General features: G+C 50.5%; 1 protein-coding gene across 1 annotated transcript in view; it reads right to left on the bottom strand.

Annotated features, from left to right (window-relative positions):
• Positions 1 to 25153, bottom strand: part of RAP1GAP2 (RAP1 GTPase activating protein 2) — a 188611-nt gene that overhangs the window by 17530 nt on the left and 145928 nt on the right. Inside the window, exons 9-17 of the mRNA XM_012653009.1 lie at positions 24603 to 24681; positions 23707 to 23760; positions 20633 to 20716; positions 15604 to 15704; positions 13448 to 13577; positions 11085 to 11240; positions 6174 to 6245; positions 5108 to 5194; positions 3547 to 3681 (exon numbers count right to left, since the gene is read on the bottom strand). Of these exons, the coding sequence (XP_012508463.1) occupies positions 3547 to 3681; positions 5108 to 5194; positions 6174 to 6245; positions 11085 to 11240; positions 13448 to 13577; positions 15604 to 15704; positions 20633 to 20716; positions 23707 to 23760; positions 24603 to 24681 (898 nt within the window). The remainder of the gene's footprint in view (positions 1 to 3546; positions 3682 to 5107; positions 5195 to 6173; positions 6246 to 11084; positions 11241 to 13447; positions 13578 to 15603; positions 15705 to 20632; positions 20717 to 23706; positions 23761 to 24602; positions 24682 to 25153) is intronic.

The raw sequence follows: 25153 nt of genomic DNA, 5'->3' as shown, positions 1-25153 counted from the left end.
CTATCCACTCCTCTATGATGAGGTCAATGGAGGGGTGGGCTAATTTGGTGTTTCTCAAAATGTGGCACACACATGCTTTTGTCCATACCATGTGGACACATCGAGTATTGTCACTTTTTCTTCTCACTGCATTACAGACCAATTAAAAACCTCATCAACAGCTGGTAGCGACTGAGAATGGCATTTGATCAATATCTCTAGGCTGTTGTCGAGTGAGTGATGTACAGCTCCTTCATAAAGAAAAATGCTCCTGTAAGACTCCCAGGAGTATGTCCACAGACCCCCAACACCAGTGGTCCCATGGACCGCATTTGCAGTGCCAACTTCATATCTGACCTATTTATTCCATACAAATGTCTTTTAATTGGGAGTTATCACTGCAAAAGTCTAGCCTTTATAATTGGAAATATTTTTTTAGATCATCTAAGTGAAAATGCAAACTTTAAAAGTATTTGTAGAACTAGCAGATTCCTGAGAATATCTCCGAGCAGCTCAGTCTGAAAGTAGGTCTAGATGTCCATAAACCAACTGTTCTGTGTCTTGTGGAAGAAACGCTTCCGTTACAGCCAGGAGAACCGAAGCCAGGTGTGAAGAACGGCTCCGTGTGTGAAGTGCCAGGCAGCACAGCCTGGGGCGGGGGGGTCTGCCGCTCGGGAGACAGACAGAGGGTCACACGCTTCGGAAAGAGGCCAGGGAAGGGGTGGCTACGATCACTTTCTGGGATCACTTTGGGCTCTGGGGACTCTCCATTAGGTTCCCATGTGTCTGTGAGATGACAATGTTGACAGGAAGGAGACAAAACACACCACTTTTCCTCCTGGAGTCATTTCAGGTACCAGTTCTTTCCAGAGGGATCCAGTGGAGGTCTGGGTGAACCCCACAGGAAATGCCGATAATTCTGACACCACGGCACCACCGAAGATGCCCATGATGAAATACCAAAACTAGAGATGGTTTCCGGAGCTGGGCCATAGGCACGGCCTAAGCATCAGAGTCCCCCCACCCAGGCGACTGGGCTCCAAGCGGGTGAGCCCGGCCTGCCCCCAGCCCAGGCCTCCGTGCTCGGGAGACGGGAGGACAGTGATGAAAGGGACAGGGAGAAAGAGCGTGAGTTCCCCGGCTGGGAGGAGACAAAGCTGATCACGACTGTCAGAGCTCTGTGCGAGCGACTGTGACAGTGCCCCCCTCGCCCCACGTGCTGCCTTGGAGACAGGCGAGAGCAGAAGGAGGAAGCAGATCTGTCTTCAACCTATAGTTTTGAGGATTTAGGGTTGAGAACAATTTCCCTGGATTATTAGATCATGACAAAGTCCTGAAGAATCTCCTCTCTTGGAAACCCCCCTAAGAACATGTCAGACCCCCGGGAGTCCAACACAGATCAACTGCCACTCCTGCCAGAGGCAGGGGACTGGACACAGTGGCCTCGGGCCACTCTCCTTTGGACCCGCAACTCCCTTCCCCATTGGGCACCATGGGCAGAGTGTCCACAGCCTACAAGCTTCACTAGGATATAAAAATACTTGAAACCTAAAAAAACAATTATTAATTCCAAAATACTGAAAGAAACCTACAAAACCCAAAGCAACAACTGTTTCGTTAAACATCTACACAATATAACATTATGCTAGCTAATCGACTGTAGTTCAACTCTTACAGTTCTATGTAAATTACATTTACCGTGGGACAGTGAACGTTTTCCTACGCTTGGTAAGAGCAGGGCGGAGCCTGCAGATGGAAGAGTCCAGAGCCCACAAAGGTCTTTACGTGGCCCCATTCACCTGCCTTCCCAGACCTAACCCTGTTTCCCATTTACCACGTCCCACATTCGCCCTCTCTAGGCTGGGCTGTCCAGCCTGGCTCCCTCTTTCCTCTCCTGCTCCTCTTCTCTTTCATCCCTCTTCCGTCTTGATCTCTCAGTTGCTATTTCACCCTGGCTGCCACTGTCCATCAGACAAAAACAGATGCCCCAGGAATCTCCCACCAGCCTGGACAAGCAGTCGGCTCCTCCTCCCACCCCTGGAAGGAATCTCAGCAGCTGGCCGCGACTAGGGCCAGCAGAGCCATGGCCTGCTCTCTGCGGTCCAGCTGGGCAGTGAGGGACTGACCCCAGGCCTGCCCAGGCCCAGGCCAGCGTGGGTGGAATCTTAATTGAGTCGGAAGCTGGGGGTTGCTATCATGTAGCCGCTAAGGGTCCAGGCTCAGGAATCTGGCAGACCTGGATCCAACTCCATCTGCTGGGTGACTTGGGACAAATTATTTTGTCTCTTTGAGTCTTAGTTTCTTTACATGTGAAACTATACTCATAATTATTAAAATTGGGTATCAATTATTACACCAAAATTATTATGCCCATAATAATAGCTCTCCCATAGGACACTGGGGGCAGGTGTGAGGCTTAAGATGGGATAGTGTGTGTGAAGTTTTCCCTTTATGCAACAATAACAGCAGCTAACACTTTTGAGCACTTACTGGCAATATGCACTTTTCCAAGCATTATTTCAATGAATTCTCACAGCAACTCTACATGACAGAGGTCCTATTTATCATCCCTGTGTTGTTGGCAAAACAACTGTGGCTTAGAGACTTTAAACCATGCCCGGGATCAGAGCTAGGATGTGAATGCAGATTTAACCCTAACCCTACACACACTGCCCCCAAATGGGAGCTTTATAAATCACTCTCTGACATGCAATCCAGCAGAACGCTGACCTAAGAATCAGAAACAAGGCTCTACCTCTAAGGTGTAAGGTCTTGAACAGTCCTGTGGCTTCTCTCAGCCTGTCCCCTGTGCATTAACGGAAATAACAAGACCGGTTCAGCCAGCTACACAGGATTACAGCCAGGCTCAAATCAGATGCCAGATGGAAGTGATGTGAGGACCAACAAGCACTCAGCAAGCATGAGATGATAAACCTTCTGTATCTCATGCCAGTTGAGGATTCAAGCTCCACTTGAATACTTCCAGGGACAGGGAGCTCACTGCTTCCTTTAGCAGCTCATTCTGGTTAGAGAGTTCTTCCCTTTGCAAAGGCCAAAGGCACCTGCCTGTAACTCCATCTCCCTGGCCCAGCCAGGTCCTCTAATGCCATGCCAGCTGGGAAGAGTCATTACAAGCACCTACACCAGCTACTGAAGACCCCTAAGGCTTGTGTCCCTGCTCTGTCTTTCTGCCCAGGGCTGCCCGACCGCAGAAGGAGGCAGATGAAAGCCACAACGTTCTTGGTTTGCTCCGGCTCCTCTCCTGGAGCTGACCCTATGCCTGTCCCTGCTTATCAGACTCCGCGGCCAGGGGGAGACCAGGCAATCAAGAAGGATATGGAGGAAGCTGAAGACACTGCTGGCTGCTCCGACCTCCCACACTTCCTGGCACCCCTGCCCTTTGCAAACACCTGCGATGCCCCCACTGGTCCTGTCACCTCTGGCTGGCACATGGGCTCTGGGATCGGGATCCCATGGACCTCGGACTGCTTCCTTTCCCTGCCCCACCCCTCCCTACCACACCAACCCCCAGTCACGCTTGTGCCCCAGTCACGCTTGTGCCCCTACCTTAAAAGACTCCAGGAATCCCCCGTGGCCCCCGTTCTCGAATTTGTCCTCCTCTGGGCCCAGTCCTAGCATGGCCTGTGTGTGGGCGTGCAGCTCATCGTGAAGGTTGTCCAGGAGGGCAGCCCTGGTCCGGTCCTAGACAGGAAGAGGATGGGGGAAGACAGTGGAGGAGCTGGCACGGAGGGCAGAGACGTGCCTCTCCTCGTGGGCTCCTGACACCTCGCCTGAGGGCTACTGTTCTGCCCAACCCACCCTGGCGACAGTGGGGACTCACAGCCAGGCTGAGTTCACGCTCACACAGGCTTGCACGCAACACTAAGGCTCTGGCCTGGCCTCCTGCTCTCAGCCCTCTGTCCTTTCTCCCTGGGCCATGCCATCTCTCCCACGGCTCTACCCTGCCGAATCCCAGCCCAGATCTCTGCCCACACCACATCCATGCGCCCAGCTGCTCACTGCTCCTCTCTATCCAGATGTCCATCCAGGGCCAGCTCCCAGGGGCACCATGCACACAGGCCAGCACCAGCCCTTTCGGCACCCCAGCCTTTGCAGGCATCCCCGGATCAGCAGGTCCTAACAGAACTGTCTCCCAGTCATCCGCCTGTCACCAAAGAGCCCGAGCCAAAGGCCTAAGAGTCACTCCACAATCCCATGTCCCCCCACCTTTGCATCCAGGAGCCCATCAAGTCTTCCCGACCTTAACCCTAAACCATTCCCTCCTGCACGGTATAAGCCTTCATCATCTCTCCTGGACTCCTGCTAATAGCTTCTAACTGGCCTCCTGCCTGCACCTCCTCCCCTTCCAACCATCCTCCCACCACTGTCAGAATAATCTCTGTAATATGCAAATCAAATATGTCACTCTCCTGCCTAAGAACTTCATTAGCACCCATCCCCTCTAGCTCACAGCCCTCTTGATCTGACCCAACTTGTATCTCCAGCCGAGTCTCCCACCATCCCAGCCCCCCGTGAATCCCTCTCTCAGGACACACCAAACCCCCAGCAGCTCCCTCACCAAGTTGGGCTCTGACTCCGCCTGGCCTTTCCTCATGCTGCTTCCTATGACAAAATAACCCTCCCCACTCCTTCTTCCTGACAAAAGGCTCAGCAGCAGCTCAATATCCAGCAGCTCAAGAGCCACCTCTTCCTAGAAGCCCTCCCTGAACACACCCTCAGTCCCCTACAGGCAGAAGCAGTCACTATTCTCCAAGCAGTGCTGGCACACCGTGCTGCAATTGTCCCTTTAGTAATGCCCCCCTCCCACCAGCCTGTGAGCTCTCTAAGTGCAGAAACAGTCTTACTTATCCCTGCATCCCAGGGAACAGAACGGGGCCTGGCCCACAGTAGGTGCTCAATTCATGACTGGTGAATGGTTGACTAGACCTGAAGCCTGGATTGAGTTTCCATAAGAAGAAAGAATCCCTGTATCGACGTAGGGCCGAGGGCTCGGGGGGACAAACACAGCGCTTCCATCCTGAACGGCCCTCAAGAGCACAGCCCCGAGAGAGGCTGGCTGACGGGCGGCCCGAGGGCAGGAGGAAAACCTTCAGAAACGCATGCTCACCTCCAGCTTTGCGAACTTGTCCGACTTGCAGCAAGCGTTCTCTGCATTGGTGAGCTTGGTCAGCAGAAACTCCCTGAACTCTGGGCCCTGGAACAGACAAGATGGAACTCTCCCACCTTCAGCTGGGGCCAGAGGGCTTCAGCCACACTAACTGGTAGACAGAATGAGGGGTCCGGGGGGAGCCCCTGAAAGGTCCTTTCTGAGATTTAATCATTTCTAGTCCAGGCCAAGCCCACCTGCTAACATGCCGACATGGAAACCAGCTTCCCTGGTCCTGGGAAATCAACCCTCCACAGTGGCACTTCCATGACTGGAGGCAATTCTTGCCCGAGGCTCCTGGGACTAGGGTTGCAGTCCCCAATCCCAAGGCCATGGGCCAGTACCAGTCCGTGGCCTGTTAGGAACCAGGCCGCACAGCAGGTGGTGAGCGGTGGGTGAGTGAGCAAACCTTCATCTGTATTTACAGCCGCTCCCCATCACCTGTATCACTGCATAAGCTCCGCCTCCTGTCAGATCAGTGGTGGCATTAGATTCTCATAGGAGCACAAACCCCACTGTAAACTGCACATGCGAGTGATCTGGGTTGCGTACTCCTAATGAGAATCTAATGCCTGGTGATCTGAGGTGGAGCTGAGGCGGTGATGCTAGCGCTAGGCAGCAGCTGCAAATACAGATCATCATTAGCAGAGAGGTTTGACTGCACCATAAATGTAATGTGCTTGAATCATCCCAAAACCATTTCCCTCCCCTACCCCTGTCCATGGGACAATTGTCTTCCATGAAACCAGTCTCTGGGGCCAAAAAGGTTGGGGCCGCTGGACTAGAACATGGGATAAAAACCCTTCTTTGAGCAGAAAGGCAACCCCAGCATTGAACACCTCAACAAACGGCCCTGTGCCGGGCCAGACTGGCGGCACAAGGAGAGGTGGGGAGAGACTCCAACTAAGGAGACTCCCCTAAAACCTGCAAAAGGGTCTCCCCATTGTTCCCAGCCCCACCCATTTCCCATCCAGTATCAAAACTTGGGGTCTTGGATGTGAGAGGAGTAGGAAAGAGAATATCTCACCTTCTGGAAAACAGGGGGGCTGGGCAGAGGTGGGCCAAAGGCAGGCACGTCTTCCCGCGCAGTGACAGAGACCTGTATGGAACAGTCACCATGTGGGTCAGGGGCAAGAGACGAGTGCTGCCCCCGGGGCAGCAAATCTGCTCACCTTCTCCCTCCTCCCCTCCCAGATTACAAATGAGCATCGTGGCACAGGCCCCGAGCCACCGTTCCTAGAGTGGGGCTGGGCAGAGCAGCGCCATCGCATCCTCTCCTCTGTGTCCCCGGGGGCCAGAGCAAGTTTGGCAAGATGACTGCACGGGGCTGGGGAGCAGCCTGGGACCCTGATTATAATGCAGTACAAGTGGCCGGGGGATGTCATCTCATTACCTCGCGTGACTGTGATGCTAATCCTACAGAGAAGGCACAGTGAGAATTACTATCCCTGATGAGGAAACAGATGCCCAGAGTCATGGAGTCCCCCAAAGTCGCGCAGGTGATCAGCAACTGAGAGGAACAGAGAATCCAGACCTCTCCCAGCCCAGCTCCGGGGTTCTTTCTCCACCACTCTGACACTCAAGCCTGGCCGTACGTCAGAATTGCTTTAGGTGTTTAAAAAACAAATACCAATCGCTTGGGCTCCACCCCAAACCTAATGAATCAGAAATTCTAGGCTCCTGAGAGCTTTTGTGCAGCTGGGAGACTAGTGTTTGGGAGCCCTGGCCCCACACACAGGGTCAGCCAGTCTGGGTAAGGCTTGAATTAACGGAGCTCCAGGGCCCAGGCTGGGAATTGAGGGTGGGGGCCCATGCCGGCTCCGGGTGGAGTACACACCTCTGGCCAACCTGAGTGAGGCCTGAACTCTGAGAACACCCAGGTGCTCTGCACGGGGGTCTCCCAGGCTTGCAGAAGGCTCCACACTTCCACCCCCTCTCTGCATGGAGGTGCCCTGGTTTCACCTATTCTCAGCCCACGAGGCTGCAGGCTCCCAGGAGACTGCCCTCTCCCTTCCCCCAGCGGCTGCTGACGTGAGCCCAGCCCTGGCGTGCCGCCAGCCTCCCCGGCCTGTGAAGTAGGGCAGATGCAGAGAGTCTGCCCGACTGGGTGAGCAGGCAGCTCGGAGCCAAGCCAAGGCCAGACCCTGCCAGGGTCCGGAGGAGAAACAGAGTGGGAGAGAGCTGGTCGACGCGGGCTTTCTCTCCGCAAGCTCCCAAGCTCCAGGCCATCTGCAAGGCCCAAACTGCAGTACCCAGGGTCAGGAAATGGTGTATGTTCGGCTGACGTGGTTCCTGGCTGGGCTCCAGCTCCAGAACACAGTTCCTACCACCACCCACCACGCACCAGTGGCCCAAGTCAGGAATTCCACCCACAGAGCCAGAATCTGGGGTGGGGGCTGGTGGGAAGGCCGCTGAGAGGCTGCCAACCGCAGGCACCTGGGACGAAGGACAGAGGGCAGGCCCGGCCTCTCCTTCCCAGCCCGACTCCCGCTTCCTTCCTCGGCTACGTTAGAGTGTCTGTGCTGACGGGGTAAGTGGCTTCAGAGACGCTCTTCGATCCATCCCAGCCATATCGGAAACGCAGGGGCAGGATCCCTCCTCGTGCTGTCCATTCATCTTCCGTCCTCATGGAGCTCCCTCTCCCGACCCCATTCCGACAAGGCGGCTAGGCCTTTGTTCCTTCCCCTTGGGGACATCTGGGTTGCTGGGCTGAAAGCAGAAGTTGCCTGAACGCAACCCCACCTTCCTGTTTTCTAAATTCAGCGAGGGCCTCCTAGTGAGGGCTCAGAGGGCGGCAGGCAGAGGCAGGTGACTCTGGGGAAGGGCATCTCCTAGGCTGGAAAGCGGAAGGAGTTTGGGGGTGTGAGTCATAGGATGCACTGGGAGCCTCAGAGGGCTCGAAACTTGACACCGACCCCACGCCCAAGTGTGGCCTGGAGCCTTGGAGGACCATGGAGGGTACTGGAGGACCATGGAGGGTACGGGAGCAACAGATGAGTCGTTATGGGAAAGGGGAGGGGCTGCAAAGACAGGGCCCCCCAGCACAGGAACTTATGTGGGATTTCAGAAGTGGGCGCCAGGTGACCCCAGAGAGGGAGCACAGGGAGTCCTAGTGATGGCTGAGCTGGAATTTCCTTCCAGTCCGGCAGGATGAGGACCAAACTGGTTTCTGAGAAACAATCCAGCGTGACGTTCCTTGCACACCCAGGCCTGCGGAGTCAGTTTCCCATGTGCTGTGATGGCTCGGGGACGAAGACCCCAGGCAGACCCGGGCAGGAATCTCAGCTCCACGGCTCCCTGGCCCTGTGGCCTCAGGCCTTCAATGAGTTAAGCTCTCACCCCAATTTCCTCTCTATAAGGCACGGCTAACGAGAGGCCCTGCCTTACCAGGGGCTTGTTAGGATTCCAGAAAACTGTGCTCCTAGGGGCCTGGCACGGTGCCTGGCAGCAGCATCCAGCAAGGGTAACCAGCATCAGCCGGGGCTTTTGTACTTTCCCTGCTAACCTGCCCCTAACAAAGGGCACCTGAAATATACATAGTCCCCCAACCACTCTGTAACCCACACACACCCCAACACTCCTTCTCGACTACTCCTCCCTCCCCTCCCACAGGACGTCAGGGCAGAAGGAGCTCACAGGTTGTCTACTCCAACTTCCTCACTTCACACAGAAGGAAACAGAGGTGCAGACAGGGAAGGAACTGGCCCACGGTCGCACAGCAGATGCAAGGCCGGGACCGGATCCCCAGGCTGCCAAGTCCCTCCATAGAAAGGAAAGGACCTTTTCTTGCACACAGCCAACCCTGTCCTGCGACTTTCTTCTTTCCTGCTGTCTGGGGCACTGCTCAGCCCCTGAGGAAGTCTCACCCTCCTGTGCCACAGCCCCTAAGCCCGTGGGGGTCAGCTAAGGTCCTGTTTCACCCAGACCCCCTGCGGGATCTGACCACGTCCTCCTGGCAGTCTGCCCCTTACCTGGGTGCTGCTGGGGGTGTGGATGGACAGCGCTTTGGGAGCACCTTGGAAGCTGCTCTCCTCCCCTGCCCTCTACCTGCCCCATTCGCATGTCTTGCCTTCCAGCTGCAGTGTCTGCCTGGCAGGTGGAGCCCTTCAAGGTCCCACAGCCTGGGGACTCAGCCTGCTCTTCCCGGGGGCCCTGCTTCTTGCCACCTCTCTGAGGACAGTGCTTTGTCCTGGACCTCAGACTGTGGCTTGGAAGACTTCTAGCATCAAAGCTGGAGGTCGGGGGCCGGGGGTACTTTTTTAGATCTCTGATTTTTCTCTGCATGGGTGCACCATTCCACTAAGGTCTTGGGAACATGAAGAAGTTAGCTGAGATCCATCTCCTATTAGGAATGAAAAGCAAACACTAAACGTCCACAAGAGGCCTCATCCTGCTAGCAGACAAGCCACACGCAGGTGACAGCCTGGCAGGCCTGGGAGCCTTCCTATCTCACAGCTTTATTTCTGGGATCCTTCTCAGCAGCACTGCTCCTTTTGCTGGCTATTAAAAGAACCAGTTAGCTCTTTGGCTGAAGTGCACTCACTGGCTCTTCTGTCCCGTATCTGGGGTCAGGAAGGCCTTGAAGGCTGATCCTGTATGTGGCCTCCACCTGCCCCACCCCAGCACGGCGCCTGGCACACAGTAGGCACCGAATGAATCGACTTGCTTCCACTAACGAATTAATCCAGCAGCTGTTCGAAGTGAATGCCCATTTCGGTCAGAGCAAGTGGCCCTGGAGCCTTCAGGGAAATGCCCACACCGTGCTTCTCCAAATTTTCAGCTCAGATTGCCCGATGCCAGAACAGCACAAGTATGAACATGGCCACCTAAAAGGAATCAGCTCGCCTCAGTAGGAGAGTTGTTTTGAGGGGGTTGTTGTGTTTTTTATTTTTATTTTTTTGATAATTCACATTTGGTTTTAAAAGTTGATGTGAATTTTGCACTTAATACATCTGGGCTGAAGCGCCATGGCACAGTGAACTCCAGGAATTGGCACTGGACTGAGTTATTACATAGGAAGCATTTCCAGGCCTCACTGTTTCCCATGAGCAGAGACACCTCATTTTTCTTCTTCCCCAGAACAATGGTTCCTGATATTCTGTAGAGCAGGGAGCCCTTTGAGAACTTGAGTGATGATCTCTCTTCCCGGGAAACACAAACACTCAGCATTTTGCACATAACTGCAGGGAGTTCAGAGACAGCCTAACCCTAACCTTAGCCTATCTCCCTGGGTCCCATGCCCCCCAAACCACTGTGATACAGAGACACTGTTGTCCAAGAGGTCGAGACTGTTTCTGGGGGAGAAGCGGGGAGGGATTAGCAACACGGCCACCGGGATTGGGGGGGAGGGGAGGAGCTGCAAGAAAAATGGGCTGTACTCTCTTGGTCTCATCTGCACTAGTGAGGATTTTGAGCCAAACCACTTGCTGGTCAGGAGGCTTAGACCCAGACAACCACATCCTGCCTCCCTAGAAAGTCATTAAGATCAGTCATTTGTCCACAACGGCCAGATCAGGGGGCTCGCCCAGTGGCCGGGGCCTAGCAGGCCCCCATCTTCACCCTCTCACCATGAAATATTTCTCCCTTTTCTTTCTTCCCTTTGGTATCACTCTTCTTCCTCTCCCCTTTCCTCATGGACCTCTCCACTATTCTCACTCTGCCTGGCTCTAGCAAAGTCATTCCCAGATTCCAAACACAACACTCAGTCAGGGCTTCTCAACCCTTGAGTTAGATGCCACCGAGCCTGGGGACAGCAAGATGGATCAGACGACCTCAGGAGGTGCTCTCCACCAAGAGTCCAGCTCCAAATCCCAGAAACCTGGGAACTCATGGAAAATCTGTTACTGCTCAGAACCAGTGTGCTTAGATATCACTGAATCCACAAAGTATGGTAAGATGTCTGGACTCACCACTTCCTCCAACAAGGCTTTCTCCTTACCTTGTAGGATGGGGTCTCTGTGCCTGGGGTCTCAGCCTGCACGACAATGTAAGCATGTAAGAAATTGGAGGCAATCATATCTGGGACAAACGGTGTATTTTCTTCTTGGAAGATGATGGCCACGATGTCATTCCCAATGTGTCTCTTTCTCTGGAGCTAAACGAAAAGTGTTTAATTGTGATAAGTCAGTTAGGAACATCCCAAAAACAGAATAGGTCCGTAAGGAAATTCCTCGTTATTTTACCTTTATACATAAACCCTGAAACTCTGAGACCGAGCTCTCCGCGGAGCTGCTTCTTTCAATCTTCAGAAGCCACCAAAAAGAAAAGACATGGGGGAGACGCTCGAGTTGTTAGGCAGAGGCTAGCAAGCATCTTACCGAGCTCTACAGGGCACAGAACCCGGACTCGGAACTCGGGGAGAATATTTAAAAGGTGAGGCCGGGTCTTGCCCTGCTAGAGCCCGTAACTGATCTGGGAGAAACACAGAAACCAGCCAGCAAGCACTAAATCAGTTGCTGCACATGAAGTGCCTGACAGCTCTGGGGACAGAGGTGGGTGAAGTTAGAGGGCCTGATAGCAACCTGAGAGGACTTCCTGGAAGAGGAGATGGGGGAGGGGTCTTGATGGAAATGTAGATGAGAGGGGCGAGGGGATGGATCACTCTACGGGAGGGGAGAAGAGCCACGCTGAGAGAGGCACTGGTCACCTGGCTCGGTGGAGGTTTGGTGGAGGGGGGAACCCAACTTTGACTCAGTATCCCAAGCAGCGCCAGGTGCTTTTGCCCGTGATCACAGTCACCAAGCACCCACTGTGTGCCAGGAACCATGCTGGGCTGACCACACCTGACTTCAAATGTTAAACCTCTCCTGTGCACCACATCCTGGCTAGGTGCCTGCCTATGCATTTGTTCCTTTATTAAGCACCTACTGCATGCAGGCCCTATGCTCAGCCCTTTCACCTTGAGTTTCTCACTTACTGAGCACCTGTTGTACACCGAGCGCCGTGCTGGGCACTTTTACACAAATTACTTCACTCGCTCCACACACATCATCCCATTTCTCAGGAGGAAAAAATTAATATTTAATCCGTCCCTGCCACGAGCCAAGCTCTGTGCCAAGGTGTACTTCCCAACCGACACATGAGAGACAGAAAAGGCCCTGACAGAACAAGCCTCAGCCCCAGGCAGGTAAGAGGGGCCTGCAGGGAGCTGAGGGACTGAAGGTGAAACACTGAGACAAAAGCCACTTTGAATACAAAACGAATCTTGCTACCATTTGTTTCTGGAACATTCAGTAGTTATTTCAGAGCCAAATCATAATCTCATTTGCCAACTTCCTTTTTTCCTAAGAAGCTAGGGATTATGTTTACAATTTTACATCTGCCCTCCCTCCCCGGTTCCCTGCTCAGAAACAAGCAGGTCAGAGTCTGGGCAAAGGCCCACCTGCCTACCTTATTTTCTCAGAGACTGAAAAGAGACAACACGTAGGATGGGGCAAACGGTGTTGCAACCACCGGATTGGCGGCCAGTTTCAGGAGAGCCAGGCCTCCCTGGGGATGCGTGGCCGTCAGAGCAGCAGATTGGAGAGAGAGCAAGGAAACGCTGGAATCAGAGGGCTCATCCAGGCGTCCCTGGCCGAGGTGAAGGCTGAGTTCCCACAGGTGTGGTGAGAGATGAGGCTGTGAGACTAGGAAGGCTGGGGGCGGGGGCTGGTGGGGATTCTCACACAATGACCAAGCTTTGCAATTGCCGGGGCAGGAAGTGGACAAAATGCCCAGTGGACTGGACAGTGAACAGCTGTTATATGGGGAGCTAGCCACGAGTCACGCATCCTATGAGCCCTGCATTCAGAAAGCTATGTAATCCCCACAACCACCCTCTGATGTAGGTGGTATCATCCCCATTTTACAGATGAGAAAAATGAGGCCTCAAGGTTAACCAGCTTGCCCAGAGTCACACGCCCCTAATGGGCCAAGCTGACTTCAGGCCCCATCTGCGGACACTGCCTTGTACTCTAACAGCACCCTCCCTGATCAAGGCTCCCAGGCTCTCTCCCTGAACTGCCCCCAATCAACTGGGAAACCTCAAGAAAGTCTCTTAACCACCCTGGGCTGCGGTTTCCCCTGACGGTCCAACTGGGAAGGAATAACCACGAGCCCTGCGCTGCCTCCCGCACAGCGCAGCCACGGTGTGGCCTGCTGAGATAGCACGGCAGCAGGCTTTTGACAACACTCCTGGCTGGACAACTGGCCTCCTGACTACGAAAATGGGGCGGGGGCCGCAGGCCCTCAGGCAGGTCAGAGCAGGAGTGGGCCCTCACCTCGCACGCCCCGGGCTCCCGAAGCTCTCCCCAACCAGGTTACCTGCTGGGCGTCTCCCTCGGTAAATGGCAGCTTTGTGGAGACGTGAAACATGATCTCCCTGTCCCGGAATGTCGTGTACACTGATTCCACCCCTGTCTGTCCGTGGGTCACATCCAGGCCTCCTCGGAAACTGTCAGCAAAACAGGGCAGGAGCAGGGGAGAGAACGAGAGTGAGGGAAAGTGGGCAACTTGGTGCCACCTTCCCAAGGACATGCGGGGGGGATGCCTGGGAAGAGGCAGGGAGCCGGGCAGAGCAGACTACGGTGCAGGAGACGCAGGGAGATTTGCTCTTCAGGCAGACAGCCCTGGCATTCTACCCATAAATGCACTGTGTGAAAGACAAAGGCGGAACCTCCATTTCAAGCCCTGGCTGTGTCCCCTCCACACCGGATGGTCACGTGGGAAGGGAGGCCGTCCACCCGCAATCCCAGACAAATGCCAGTACCAGGTGCCAGCGGCCCCCAAGGGTGGGCACAGGCCTTCGCTTTCCGCAAGGCCATGTCTGAGTCCCAAGCCCAGAGCCAGGGCAACCAGCCCCCTGCTAGATGGTGATGAACTCCACAGGGGAATGCAGAGTCAGGCAGGAGAGGTGACGGGAGCTGGACTTCTACCCAGCCAGTCCCTGATATGGAGGCCCAACCACAACGCCCAGCTGGGGCTTATCCAGGAAGGTCTTTCTCTGGCTATCTCCTCACAGGCAGGACTAAGCAACGGGGTGGGCTTCCAGGGGTTGTCCTTCCCTTCTGCCTTTATAGAACACAGCTTGGAGCATATTCTTCAGCAGAGGGAAGAGAATGCAGATGCAGGTTCCTTTAAGGAAATGAAATCAGATGGACCCTGATGTCAGCCGCCAGCACCACAATACAGCCAGAAAATGCGCTCAGCCTGGCAGCCAGTTGGGTGCTCCGGGTTCTAGACCTGCTTCTGCTGCTAGGTCAACATGTGACCTTGGGCACATCACTTCATCTCTCTAGGCCTCAGTTTCCTTTCTCCATAAAATAAAAGAATGAGATAGGATTACATGATCTCTGAGGTCCTTCTGGATTTGTTATTCTGTATTTCATCTATTCCAAGACCCACATTTTTTTCACGTTGTAACACCACTAAATTCAGGGTCTTATAATGATGGCATCTCAAAGTCAACGGAAGATGGTAAAATAAGAACGATAACAACGACGACTACCAGTGCATGGCACTAGCTTAAAAGCTTCACATGCATTATCTATTTTAATCCCCCAACGACCTTATGAGGTCCATATTACCTTTACCTCCCTTTTTACAGATGAGGAAACTGAGGCTTGCAGAGGGAAAATCACTTGTCCAAAGTCATAGAGCTAATAAGCAGTGGGGCTAGGATTTTAACACAGGAGTGACTGACTCCAGACAGCAGTGATGACCTTGAAGTGGGGAGAAGAGGGAGGAAGAGGGAAAGAAAAGAGGAGGAGGAGGAAGGGGAGAGAAGGAAGCAGAGGAAGAAAGCAATCACCGAACACCTGCTGCATGCCAGGCACCAGTGCTTTCACACATGATGCTAGGAACGCCTGTTAATTTGGCTGCTGGGGTGGGGAATTCTGGGGCCCTCAGCCACGTGCCAGCCACCAAGCACAGAACAGGCTGGCTGGGTCTGAATTCATCCCAGAAGATGAATTTTTCTTTGCCAAGGAAAAATCAAGAGCCAGAGTCTTCCAAGCAATAGCCCCAATATTCTATCTTACTGTCCACTTAAAAAACCACAGGCTGTTGTATGGATTCCAGCTTGGAAATTATTATATTTGCATCAACTCTGAACTATCCACTCCTTGTGTGTTATCCAAAGTGGGTCATTTTCACCCCCAAACTGCATAGGGCTGCCTGGCAGGTGAGTGGCAGGGAAGGCGGATTCATTTCACTCCCAGTCTGAGCCAAATGCAATTAGGAAGGCAAATCTGTAGCAATCTCATTGCACATCCTAAGGCCACATGCCAGATAATCTGCCGTGCTGGGTTATTCCTCGGACCACTGAGTCCTCAGGAATGCAGGCCAGCGAGTGTTGATCGGATGCTGAAAACAACGCCATGTTTCTTGTGTTTTTGACTTTCACACGCTCTCCCTGAGGACTTGGCCTTCCTCTCGGGCCTCATCCACGGAGCTGGAGCCATCGCTTGGCTAAAACCCACCCTTTGAAGTCCTGCAGCGAGATTGTGTCTCCCAGCAGGTCTAAGAACTCCTTGAAGGCTGGACTCTCCTCATTGTTCCCAAATAGCTCCTCCTCCAGGGTCTGAAAGAGAAACAGGAACAGGGGCAGGAGTTACACAAATCCTCCTTGATGCCAAGAGAAGGAATACGGTTGTCCAGACACCTGGTCCCTTTCTTCCTTTCTCCCTGTCTCTCAACACATGCGCCACCGCTGTCCTCAACGGGAGGAAGGAACTAACAGAGCTCGCTCGACAGAGCTGGATCTTCGGGGCTGGTTAACAAGGGCTTTCTCTTTGAGCAAAGGCTGCTGGTCAGTACCAAAAGCAGAGCTAAGACAAAAAGTTCTCAAACTTGATACCCAAAAACATGATCCATAAATAAAACATCGATTACTGGACTTCCATCAGAGGGCAAGTCTCAAGCATTTACAAAGAACGCTCAAAACTCTAAAGTCATCAAAACCACAATGAGATGCCACTTCATCCCCACTAGGATGGCTGAAAAAGAAAATAACATGAAAATAACATGAAAAAGAAAATAACAAGTGTTGGTGAGGATGTGGGGAAATAACAACCTTCTCACGCTGCTGGTGGAGATGTAAAATGACACAGCCACCTTGCAAAACAGTCTGGTGGGTCTTCAAAAGACTAAACATAGAGGTACCATATGACCCCGAAATTACACTCCTAGATATAGACCCAAGAGAAACAAAAACTTATGTCCACACAAAAACTTGTACATGAGTATTAATAGCAGCACTATTCATAACAGCCCAAAAGTAGAAACAATCCAAATGTCTCCATCAACTGATGAATGGATAAACAAAATGTGGTCTATTCATACATGGAATATTATTTGGCCATAAATAAGGAATAAAGCACCAATACATGCTATAACATGGATGAACCTTGAAAACAGTAAGCTCAGTGAAAGAAGGCAGACACAAAAGGCCACATATTATATGATTCCATTTATAAAAGTCCAGAATAGGCAAATCGATAGAGACAGAAAGTAGATTAGTGGGACTGAAGGGAGTGGGGACGGGGAGAGACTGCGAGTGAGTATGGGGTTTCTTCTGGGGATGATGAACATATTCTGGAGTTGGATGATGGTAATAGTTGTACAATTCTGTGGTTATATCACAAACCACTGAATTGAGACATAAATGACATGTTATTGTGAATTATATGGTATGAGAATTATGCCCCAATAAAGCTGTTATTAAAAAATTTTTAACTCAACAGTAAAAAAAAAATCCATTTAGAAAATGGTCAAAAGATATGAACAGACATTTCACCTAAGAGGATAAACAGATGGCGAAAAGCACACGAGAAGACGTCCAACATCATTAGGCATGAGAGAAATGCAAACTAAAACCTTACGGCGACACCACTCCACGTCTATCAGAACGGTTGAAATAAAAAGTAGTGACAACACCAAATGCTGGCAAGGATGTGGAGAAAGTGCATCCCTCAGAATTGCTGGTGGCAACGACCACTCTAGAAAAGAGTTTGGCAGTTTCTTACAAAATGAAACGTATATAAAATTTTTTAAAAACTCAACAATTACAACTCCGCAACTGTACCCCTAAGCATGTATCCCAGAGAAATGAAAACTCATGTTCACGCAAAAATCTGTAGAAGTTATTCATAACAACTTTATTCATGATAGCCCAAAAGTGGAAACAACCTAGATATCCTTCCATGGGTGAATGTTTAAACAAACTGCGGTACAATTATACCATGGGATGCTACTCAGCGATAAAAAGGAACAAACTATTGATATACTCAAGAACTTAGACGAATCTTGCTGAGTGCAAAAAAGCCAAAAGGTTGTATACTGCATGATTCCCTTTATATAACATTTTTGAAACAACAAAGTTTTAGATTGGAAAACAGATTAGTGGTTGCCAGGGGTTAGGAACTGGAGGAAGGAAGGGAAAGGGAGGCAGGAGGGAGGATGGTTATAAAAGGACAATGCAAGGGACCCATGCAGTGATGGAGTTCTTCTGTGTCTTGGCTGTAGAACCTATACATGTGTTAAAATTATATACAGCTAAAAAAAAAAAAATACACATGCACATAATATACACAAATGAGTATGTGGAAAACTGGGGGAAACTGAATAAGATCTGTGGATTGTATCAATGTCGATATCCTGGTTGTGATATTGTGCTACAGTTTCATAAAACACTACCTTTGTGGAAAACTGGGTAAAGGGTACAGAAGATCTCTCTGTATCAGTTTTTTTATGATTGTAGGTGAATCTGCAAATATCTAAAAATAGTTCAATAATTTTTAAAAAGCAAAGCTGAAAACAGTAGCAAGCTCTATAAACAGCAATAAGCTTAAAGCACGACTGCCCTGACTGATTGACAGGCTCTACCCACAGTGGCAGGCTCTGCAAACAGCTGAAGGCTCTGCAGACACTCACAGACTGCAATGAATGGCTGCAGATGACATAAAGACACACTAGCCTGCCCAGTCACTTCAAGGAGAAAGTCTCCAACAGCTTATTCTTTAACACCTCCCTAACACCTGCTTTATTACAAAACAGGGCAGATCTCAGACTCTAAAATCAGTAGATTTCAGTAACTTTATTACTTACAGTATTTCTTTTTAGAATTACCTTCATTTCAAGGTAAATGATCCTGGTTTTCCAGTTAAGAGTAGTGATATAAAATTTCCTTTTAAAATAAATGCATTTAACTTTGAAAAAAAAACTTTTTTAAAGAAACTGTTAAGTAATTAACAGTACAGGTATGATAAGAACGTTAACAGTGGCACATAGTGGAACGAACCACATGATATGGGTCCTCGATATGGTTTGTCGATGTCTGAAGTTTGGGAAACACTGCTCTCTAGCAGGGGTCAGCAAAACTATGGCCCATGGGCCATCTGGCCTGCTGCCTGTTTTTATAAATAAAGTTTTATTGGAACCAGCCAGGTCAACACATTTATGTATTGTCTATGGCTGCTTTTGCACTACAAGGGCAGAGTTGAGTGGCCTGTGACAGAGACCCCAATGCCTACAAAATCTAAAATATTTACCATTTGGCCCTTTACGAAAAAGTTTGACAGTCCTCGGTCTATGGCATGCCATGAAGGCATCGCAACTCTAGCCAAGAGTCCTGTTTGCCCCAGGTCATGAGGCCAGAGGGTGGGAGAGCAGCTGCTTCTAGACAATCTACATTTCCTACTACAAAAACAATTGTGTGTGTATTCTGGGGCATGTGCCTCTCTTCCAGGATTCATACCCAGCCTGGTATTAGCATTGTCATTATTTTACACTGGCCTTGAGCTTGACCATGCATGCGGGGAGGGGGCCTTAGTCATCACTGCACCCCGGAGCGCTCAGCAAAGTGCAAGACAAACAGGAGAGTTAGGTGAGGCTTATTTATATCCAAACACCAGCATAGGGCTTTTCTGCAACAAATGCTCATATTAAATGCCCCCCAGCTGTAGGTCTGCAAAACAACAATCTGCCTAGGATTTAAAAAAAAAAAAAAAAAAAATTTTATCTTCCTGGCTTTTTCCCCCATCGCAGCCTCAGGTACATAAACAACACACAGATTCCTTCTCAGAGGCAGATAGTTAATGTTCAGTAATTACAACTTTGCTGGAACATTGGATTGTAATCACCTTATAAGATCTGCTTTGGTAAGTTTCATAAGCAGAGAACTTTAATTAAAGAGGTTATATTAGCAAAGCTGTACAAAATAAAAATGTAATATATGAAAATAATTAGAGCAGCTACCTGAATAATCTCCCTTAAATTATAAGATTCATCAGTGTTGTCTTGCAGATCCTAAACTCTTCACCTAATTAAGAGTATTTTTAAGCAAACGCATGTCTCTTATGGTCTAATATCTTCAGACAAAGAAATCAGGTGTCATTGAGCCAAGAAAGACAGCATCATGTAAAAAAACACAGATAATATCAGAAGATACTATTGACCTGCCATTAGCAGGGCCAACATTTTTATTCATTCTCTAATTCCCACAACAGTTCAGTGTATTTTTATAAAGCTGACTGACATGCTAGGCTCTTGGATGACACACAGAAGAAATGGGTGTGGACCCTTCTCTCAAAGAACCTAGGTGAGAAAACCTCAGTGTGTTCAGCCAATCACTCTGCTTGGGACATTAACAAATTGTTCATGATAGGAAAGAGGTAGAGAAGATGGGAAGTTTGTGGCCAAATAAGTATAGGAAACAGTAAGTTTAATAAAGTTATAAAAAGTTTACCTTAGGGGTTCTCAGAGCCTTTAAAAGGTTCCCACATAAGTGATAACCCCTCCCCAAGTCATTTGCTCACAGAGTACATCACCAGACCCGTGCCTCATGGAACATACTTTGAGGAATATTATTCTGGCCAACTAACTTCAAAGCAGCATGTGAGTGCTATGGAGACAGAGGAGGGTGACCAGTGGCTTGCTGGTAAACGTTTTGGCAACTGGCTCTCCCAAGGAGGGAAACAGAAACCCTTGTGTTTGCCAATTTCCACGGTGTAAATATTTCCACTACGGGTGATTTTAAGCTACCAACACGACGTCACTGAATACAAAGTTGGGAAGAGATGTGCACCGTTGGCTCCATCGCTCTACTGAAGTTTGGGGACAAAAAGCTAATTTCCAGTGGGGAGAACAGTGGGCAAGGAGAGAGCAGCTTGTTCTAATCCATCTCCCCCCAACACACACCCCAGCCTGATTTTTCTTGCAACCGACAGCACATAGATAGAATCGAATAGAAGCTGAGGTAGCCAGGAAGAATCAGAATTTACTGTATGAAAACCTGTATCACCGTTTAAAGGATTTGCAGGCCTTTTTGTAAGGAGTAACCTCCTTGAAGGTTCTGCCACCTCCAGTCTAATTCATACTTTAAATGTGACAGTTGTATTCAGAACGTTTAAGGACCTCATTCAGGGCCCCTGCTCTAGCAGCAGGCAAAAAAAAGAGTCCTCGATGAGAAACCATAGGATGTCGTGACCAGTAGGGACTCAGGCTGCTTACCTGCCTGGCTTTTTGATAAATGACCCCAAATTTGAACGTGTTGTTGACATCATGTTCATCATAGGACACAATCATCTGGGAGGCCTGGAAAACATGGGAAGAAAAAACATCAAGATTGTCTGTTAATTTGGAGGCAAATGAGGAAGCAAATGGAAGGGGACGCACTCACTTAGGTAGAGAATGTACCTCCTGGTATGAAACATCCACACGTATGGAGGAAGAGGAAGGGAGAAATAACAAGTAGACAGGATGCAACTCCAGAGGTCTTAGCCAGCTTCGATCACCTGGGCTTCCCCAGGAGTAAGCAAACCTCTGTATCACCCATTCCATTCCATCCAGATGTGCCAACCAAGCCTCGGGCACATGAATCCTGCAGGACTCGGGGAACTGACCTTACCCCAGTGTTTTATTTGTGGTGTAAGAAGTGAAGTCAGAATCCCAAAACCGTTCAGCAAGGATAACTGCAGTTCTAATTCCATCTCTAATCAGCAGTGTGACTTTGAGTGAGTTACTGCTCCTGTCAGACTTCAATCCCTTATCCATAAAACGAGAAGTCTCTAAAAAGACCACTCTAAGGAAGAACACACCCTAATACAATGTGCAAATAAGAAAAGAAAAACCCAACCGTTGGGTCTATGTAATTTTCCATCATGCTTCATAGAGTTGAGGTCTGGGGTCAGAAACACTAAACTTAGGGCCAGGTGTGGTGGCTCATGTCTGTAATCCTAGCACTCTGGGAGGCTGAAGCAGAAGGATTGATTGAGGCCAGAAGTTCAAAGCCAGCCTGAAGAAGGGTGAGACCCATCTCTACAAAGAAACAGAAAAATCACCCAGGCGTGGTGGCGCTTGCCTGTGGTTCCAGCTACTGGGGAGGCTAAGGCAGGAGGATCGCTTGAGCCCAGCAGTTTGAGGTTGTAGTGAGCTAGGCTGATGCCAGTGCACTCTAGTCAGGGCAACAGAGTGAGACCCTGTGTTGAAAAAAAAAGAAAGGAAAGAAAGGGAAGGATGGGAGGGAGTCAGGGAGAGAAGAAAGAGGAAAGAAAAGAAGAAAGAAAAGAAAGAAAGGGAAGAAAGAAGGAAAGAAAGGAAAGAAAGAAAGAAAGGGAAAAGGAAAGAAAAGAAAAAAGAGGGGAAGGGAAGGGGAGGGGAGGGGAGGGGAGGGAAGGAAAGAAATCTATAGAAACACTAAACTCTGGGTTTGAATCTGCTGCTGTGCGGCTTTTACCTCCTTAGCTTTGACTGAGCCACTTCACCTCTCTGGGCCTCACCTGTTTCCTCATCTGTTAAATGGAGATGTGCGGTTATGAGAAGATTCGACGAGATCAGGCACATAAAGTGCTGAGCACAGAGTAGCTATCGTCAACATCGTCATCATCATCATCATCTACGTAACCCTCCAGAAAGATCAGAGCTGAACCAGCTTACGGGGAAAGAGAAGGAAATTTGGGGATACCACTGGGATACTCTCTGCAATAAAAAGGAGGGATCCAACCATGAGTTACGCTAGGGGAAGAACAAACCAGGCATGACTTGTTGGCTGGACCCACTGTAGATCTCTGAGGTGCTCAGCTCCCACAGCGAGGGCGCTGCTGCCCAACCTGGAGGGAGCCCACTCCTGCCTGGGATGAGTCAATGGGGAGAAACAGCTGTCCCACCGGGGAGAGGCACCAGGCCAGTGAAGAACTTCCAAGGAACGTTCTAAACTCTGCGAATTTTAAAAACACACACGTACACCGATCTCAGCCAGATTAACATCCCAGCCGGACTCAGCAGTCCTTCAAATATAGAAAACATGAAAATACAGCTGCTCTTCCATTAGTACCAAAGCCGGAGGCTCTCCAAGTTATAGAGAGAACTATGCAAATAAACACCATTGGTTCTCGCAGTAGATAGGATTTGACAACAAAAATTGCCAAACCTGTAGTTAAGTTAGGCCTTTATGATGGGGCTTTAATATTTAGTTAAACCTCACTAAGTCAGTTTTAATTATAAAGGGGAGGTTATATAGAATGATAGAAAATGTTAATGGAGTGTGGCATGTTCCTGGTCAAGTACCTACAGATGACAAACGGTTAAAGGGGGCATGTGAGAGAAGGGCTCTGTGTAGGAGAGGACTCCGCCACTAGCGAAGCCATTGCAGATGGGTAAATAGGTGCCCCTAGGAGCGTCATGCCCAATCGGGAGCGTTTAAGGCATTCGTTCCAGAGGATTCTGGATGTCTCAGCTGGGACGGGGCCTCTCTTCCCCACAAGACATCTCATCTTGGACAGAACCAGCCCCGCACACCACCCAGCACACCACGGCTGCCACAGCGCTGGCCCACAGCGGAAGCCCAGGAGCACAGCCCTGCTTCCGTTTTCTCTCTCCAGACCCTGCTGGCTCGCAAAGAAACAGCTGGTGCACTTGGTCTTTCCCTGTGGCCAATTTCAAGCAATTCACTGTCCGTGGGTGATTTAAGTCCTGTGGTACCATAATTGTTCTTGAGTGGGTTTGTTGGTTTGTTTTGTTATCGTTGCACTTCTCCGCACTCACACCCCCATGTCAGAACGGGGGTCAAAATCCGGCCACTCCTAAGGAAACTGATATCTGAGAACCAGCCAGTTTATTGCAATAACTAAGGTTGGGCGGAGGCTTGTAAGGCCTCAGAGCTGCGGTAACAGGGGCCACAGGGAGCCGTGTCTGGCCTTTTACTTCTCAGTGAGTTCTGCCTTCTGCACCTGCACCCTTCTGTGACAGCAAACTGCATGTGTCCCAGTCCCCAGCCACGGCATCAAGCCCCGCCCCAGCACTGGCCTCGGGGAGGTACGACCGGGGTGAGGTGGAGGAGGTGTAACATTGCTGCCCTCTGCCACCTTCACAGCAGGCTGGGGACCAATTCAACTGGGCCAGAGACCTAGCATGGCTGAGGATGGGTTCCCAGTGGACCGGTCTGTAAACGGGTGGACAGGAAGAAAGGGAGACATGGAGGTTTATTGTGGAGACCCTGCAAAACCCCACCATGATGCAGAGAACTCCCCACGGGGCCACAGGTGTATGAATCCATGCCAGGCTGCAGAGCCCATGAAGGTCCTCACCTTGGGGTACAGGACAGGGTTGAATTTCAGCCCCACTGCGTCGTCACAGAAAGCCTGAGCAGGGAGAGAAACACACAGTTCAAGGACCACATCCCTAGAGCACACCTGGGCTCCTCTGCCCACCAAGGGAATACAGCACAAGAGGGCAAGAAACACTGGTCTTGCCCTCAAATTCTGGATCTGCTGCTCACTCACGTATGCCCAGGTTAAGTCAACTAACCTTTCTGGGGGTTCCGGATAAAATGAGGGGAGGGACAAAATGAAGCCTGAGACTTGTCTCCATTCGGACCTGAAGACAATGCCAAAAAGCCAGTCACCCCCTCTTCCCAACAAGGGTATTCGGCACAACTCTGCCTGGCATTCCCGCTCCCAGAGTGAGCCCAACCCGATCCAGCCGAACAACCTTCTCACTCCACTTTGCCGACCCAGTTCCCAAAGCAGTGACATGGGCCCCTCCACCGGCTGACAGCTCCTTACTCAAGGGGGTGCTCAATCTGGATCATCCTTCAGCCCAACTTGGGCCCCTCCTCTGCTGTGACGGCTCCCCTGGCCACCCCCTCCGCACCCCTCCTGTGAAATGCTACGGCACTCGCTTTATCCAGCCCTGTCTTCCCACTTCTCTTGTCTCCTGAACTAGCTCTGAACGTCTTGGGAGCAGAGACCATGAATTACACTGTTCCCCCGGCAGCCGCAGCAACAATGAGCTGGGGATGTGTAGGAAAGATGGAGGCATCTGCCAATAGCTCCCCCATCCGCATCTATGCAGTCAAGGGCCAAAGAGTAAAGTGGTTCCCCTCCCCAAGGGCAGCACCTACCCGGGACAAGCCTGCACCCCCAGCCCAGAGGGCAGCCCTGGGCTGAAAGAGGAAGGCACCTGCTCTCGGCTTGGTTTTTACCTTTGCAATCTGAGGGACGCTGGGCAACTTGCTCAGTCCAGCCAAGGGAATCCGCTCATGCACCGTCTTCAATTTGGACCTGCACGTGTGGATAACAGTCAGAAAAGGACATTCACAAGAAACAGAGTCAATGAGGGAGGTGGCTGAGACCATGCCAGACAGGGATATTTGCTTCAGGTCTCCCTGGGGTCTGATCTGCCCTGTTTCACCCAACCCATGTGTTGGGCACTACTCAAATGGTGGGAAAATGGAATCCCACTTAGATGCCCCAGGGGAGGTGGATACTTAAAGAACATGCCTGGTCAATCTGTCTGCCACTGAAAAATACAAATCGCCACCTTCAAGGTCACCATTATTTTTTGGCTTGTGGGATTTTGTGTTCTCCCAAAGAACTGGGCACAGCTCCTGGATATATTTGTGTTTTGACACACAACTGAACCTTTATGAAAAGAAACTAATATTTGAAAATATGGATTTACTCAAAATACAAATGGGATGGAGTTTGCTTTATAAAGGGATTCACCATAAGACTCTAAATTTAGCCTGTTCCG

This window comes from Propithecus coquereli, unplaced genomic scaffold (assembly GCF_000956105.1).
Source record: "Propithecus coquereli isolate 6110/MARCELLA unplaced genomic scaffold, Pcoq_1.0 Scaffold409, whole genome shotgun sequence".
In the NCBI taxonomy this organism is placed as follows: domain Eukaryota; kingdom Metazoa; phylum Chordata; class Mammalia; order Primates; family Indriidae; genus Propithecus; species Propithecus coquereli.
Note: the sequence above shows the minus strand (reverse complement) of the source record. Positions and strands in the feature narration are given on the sequence as shown.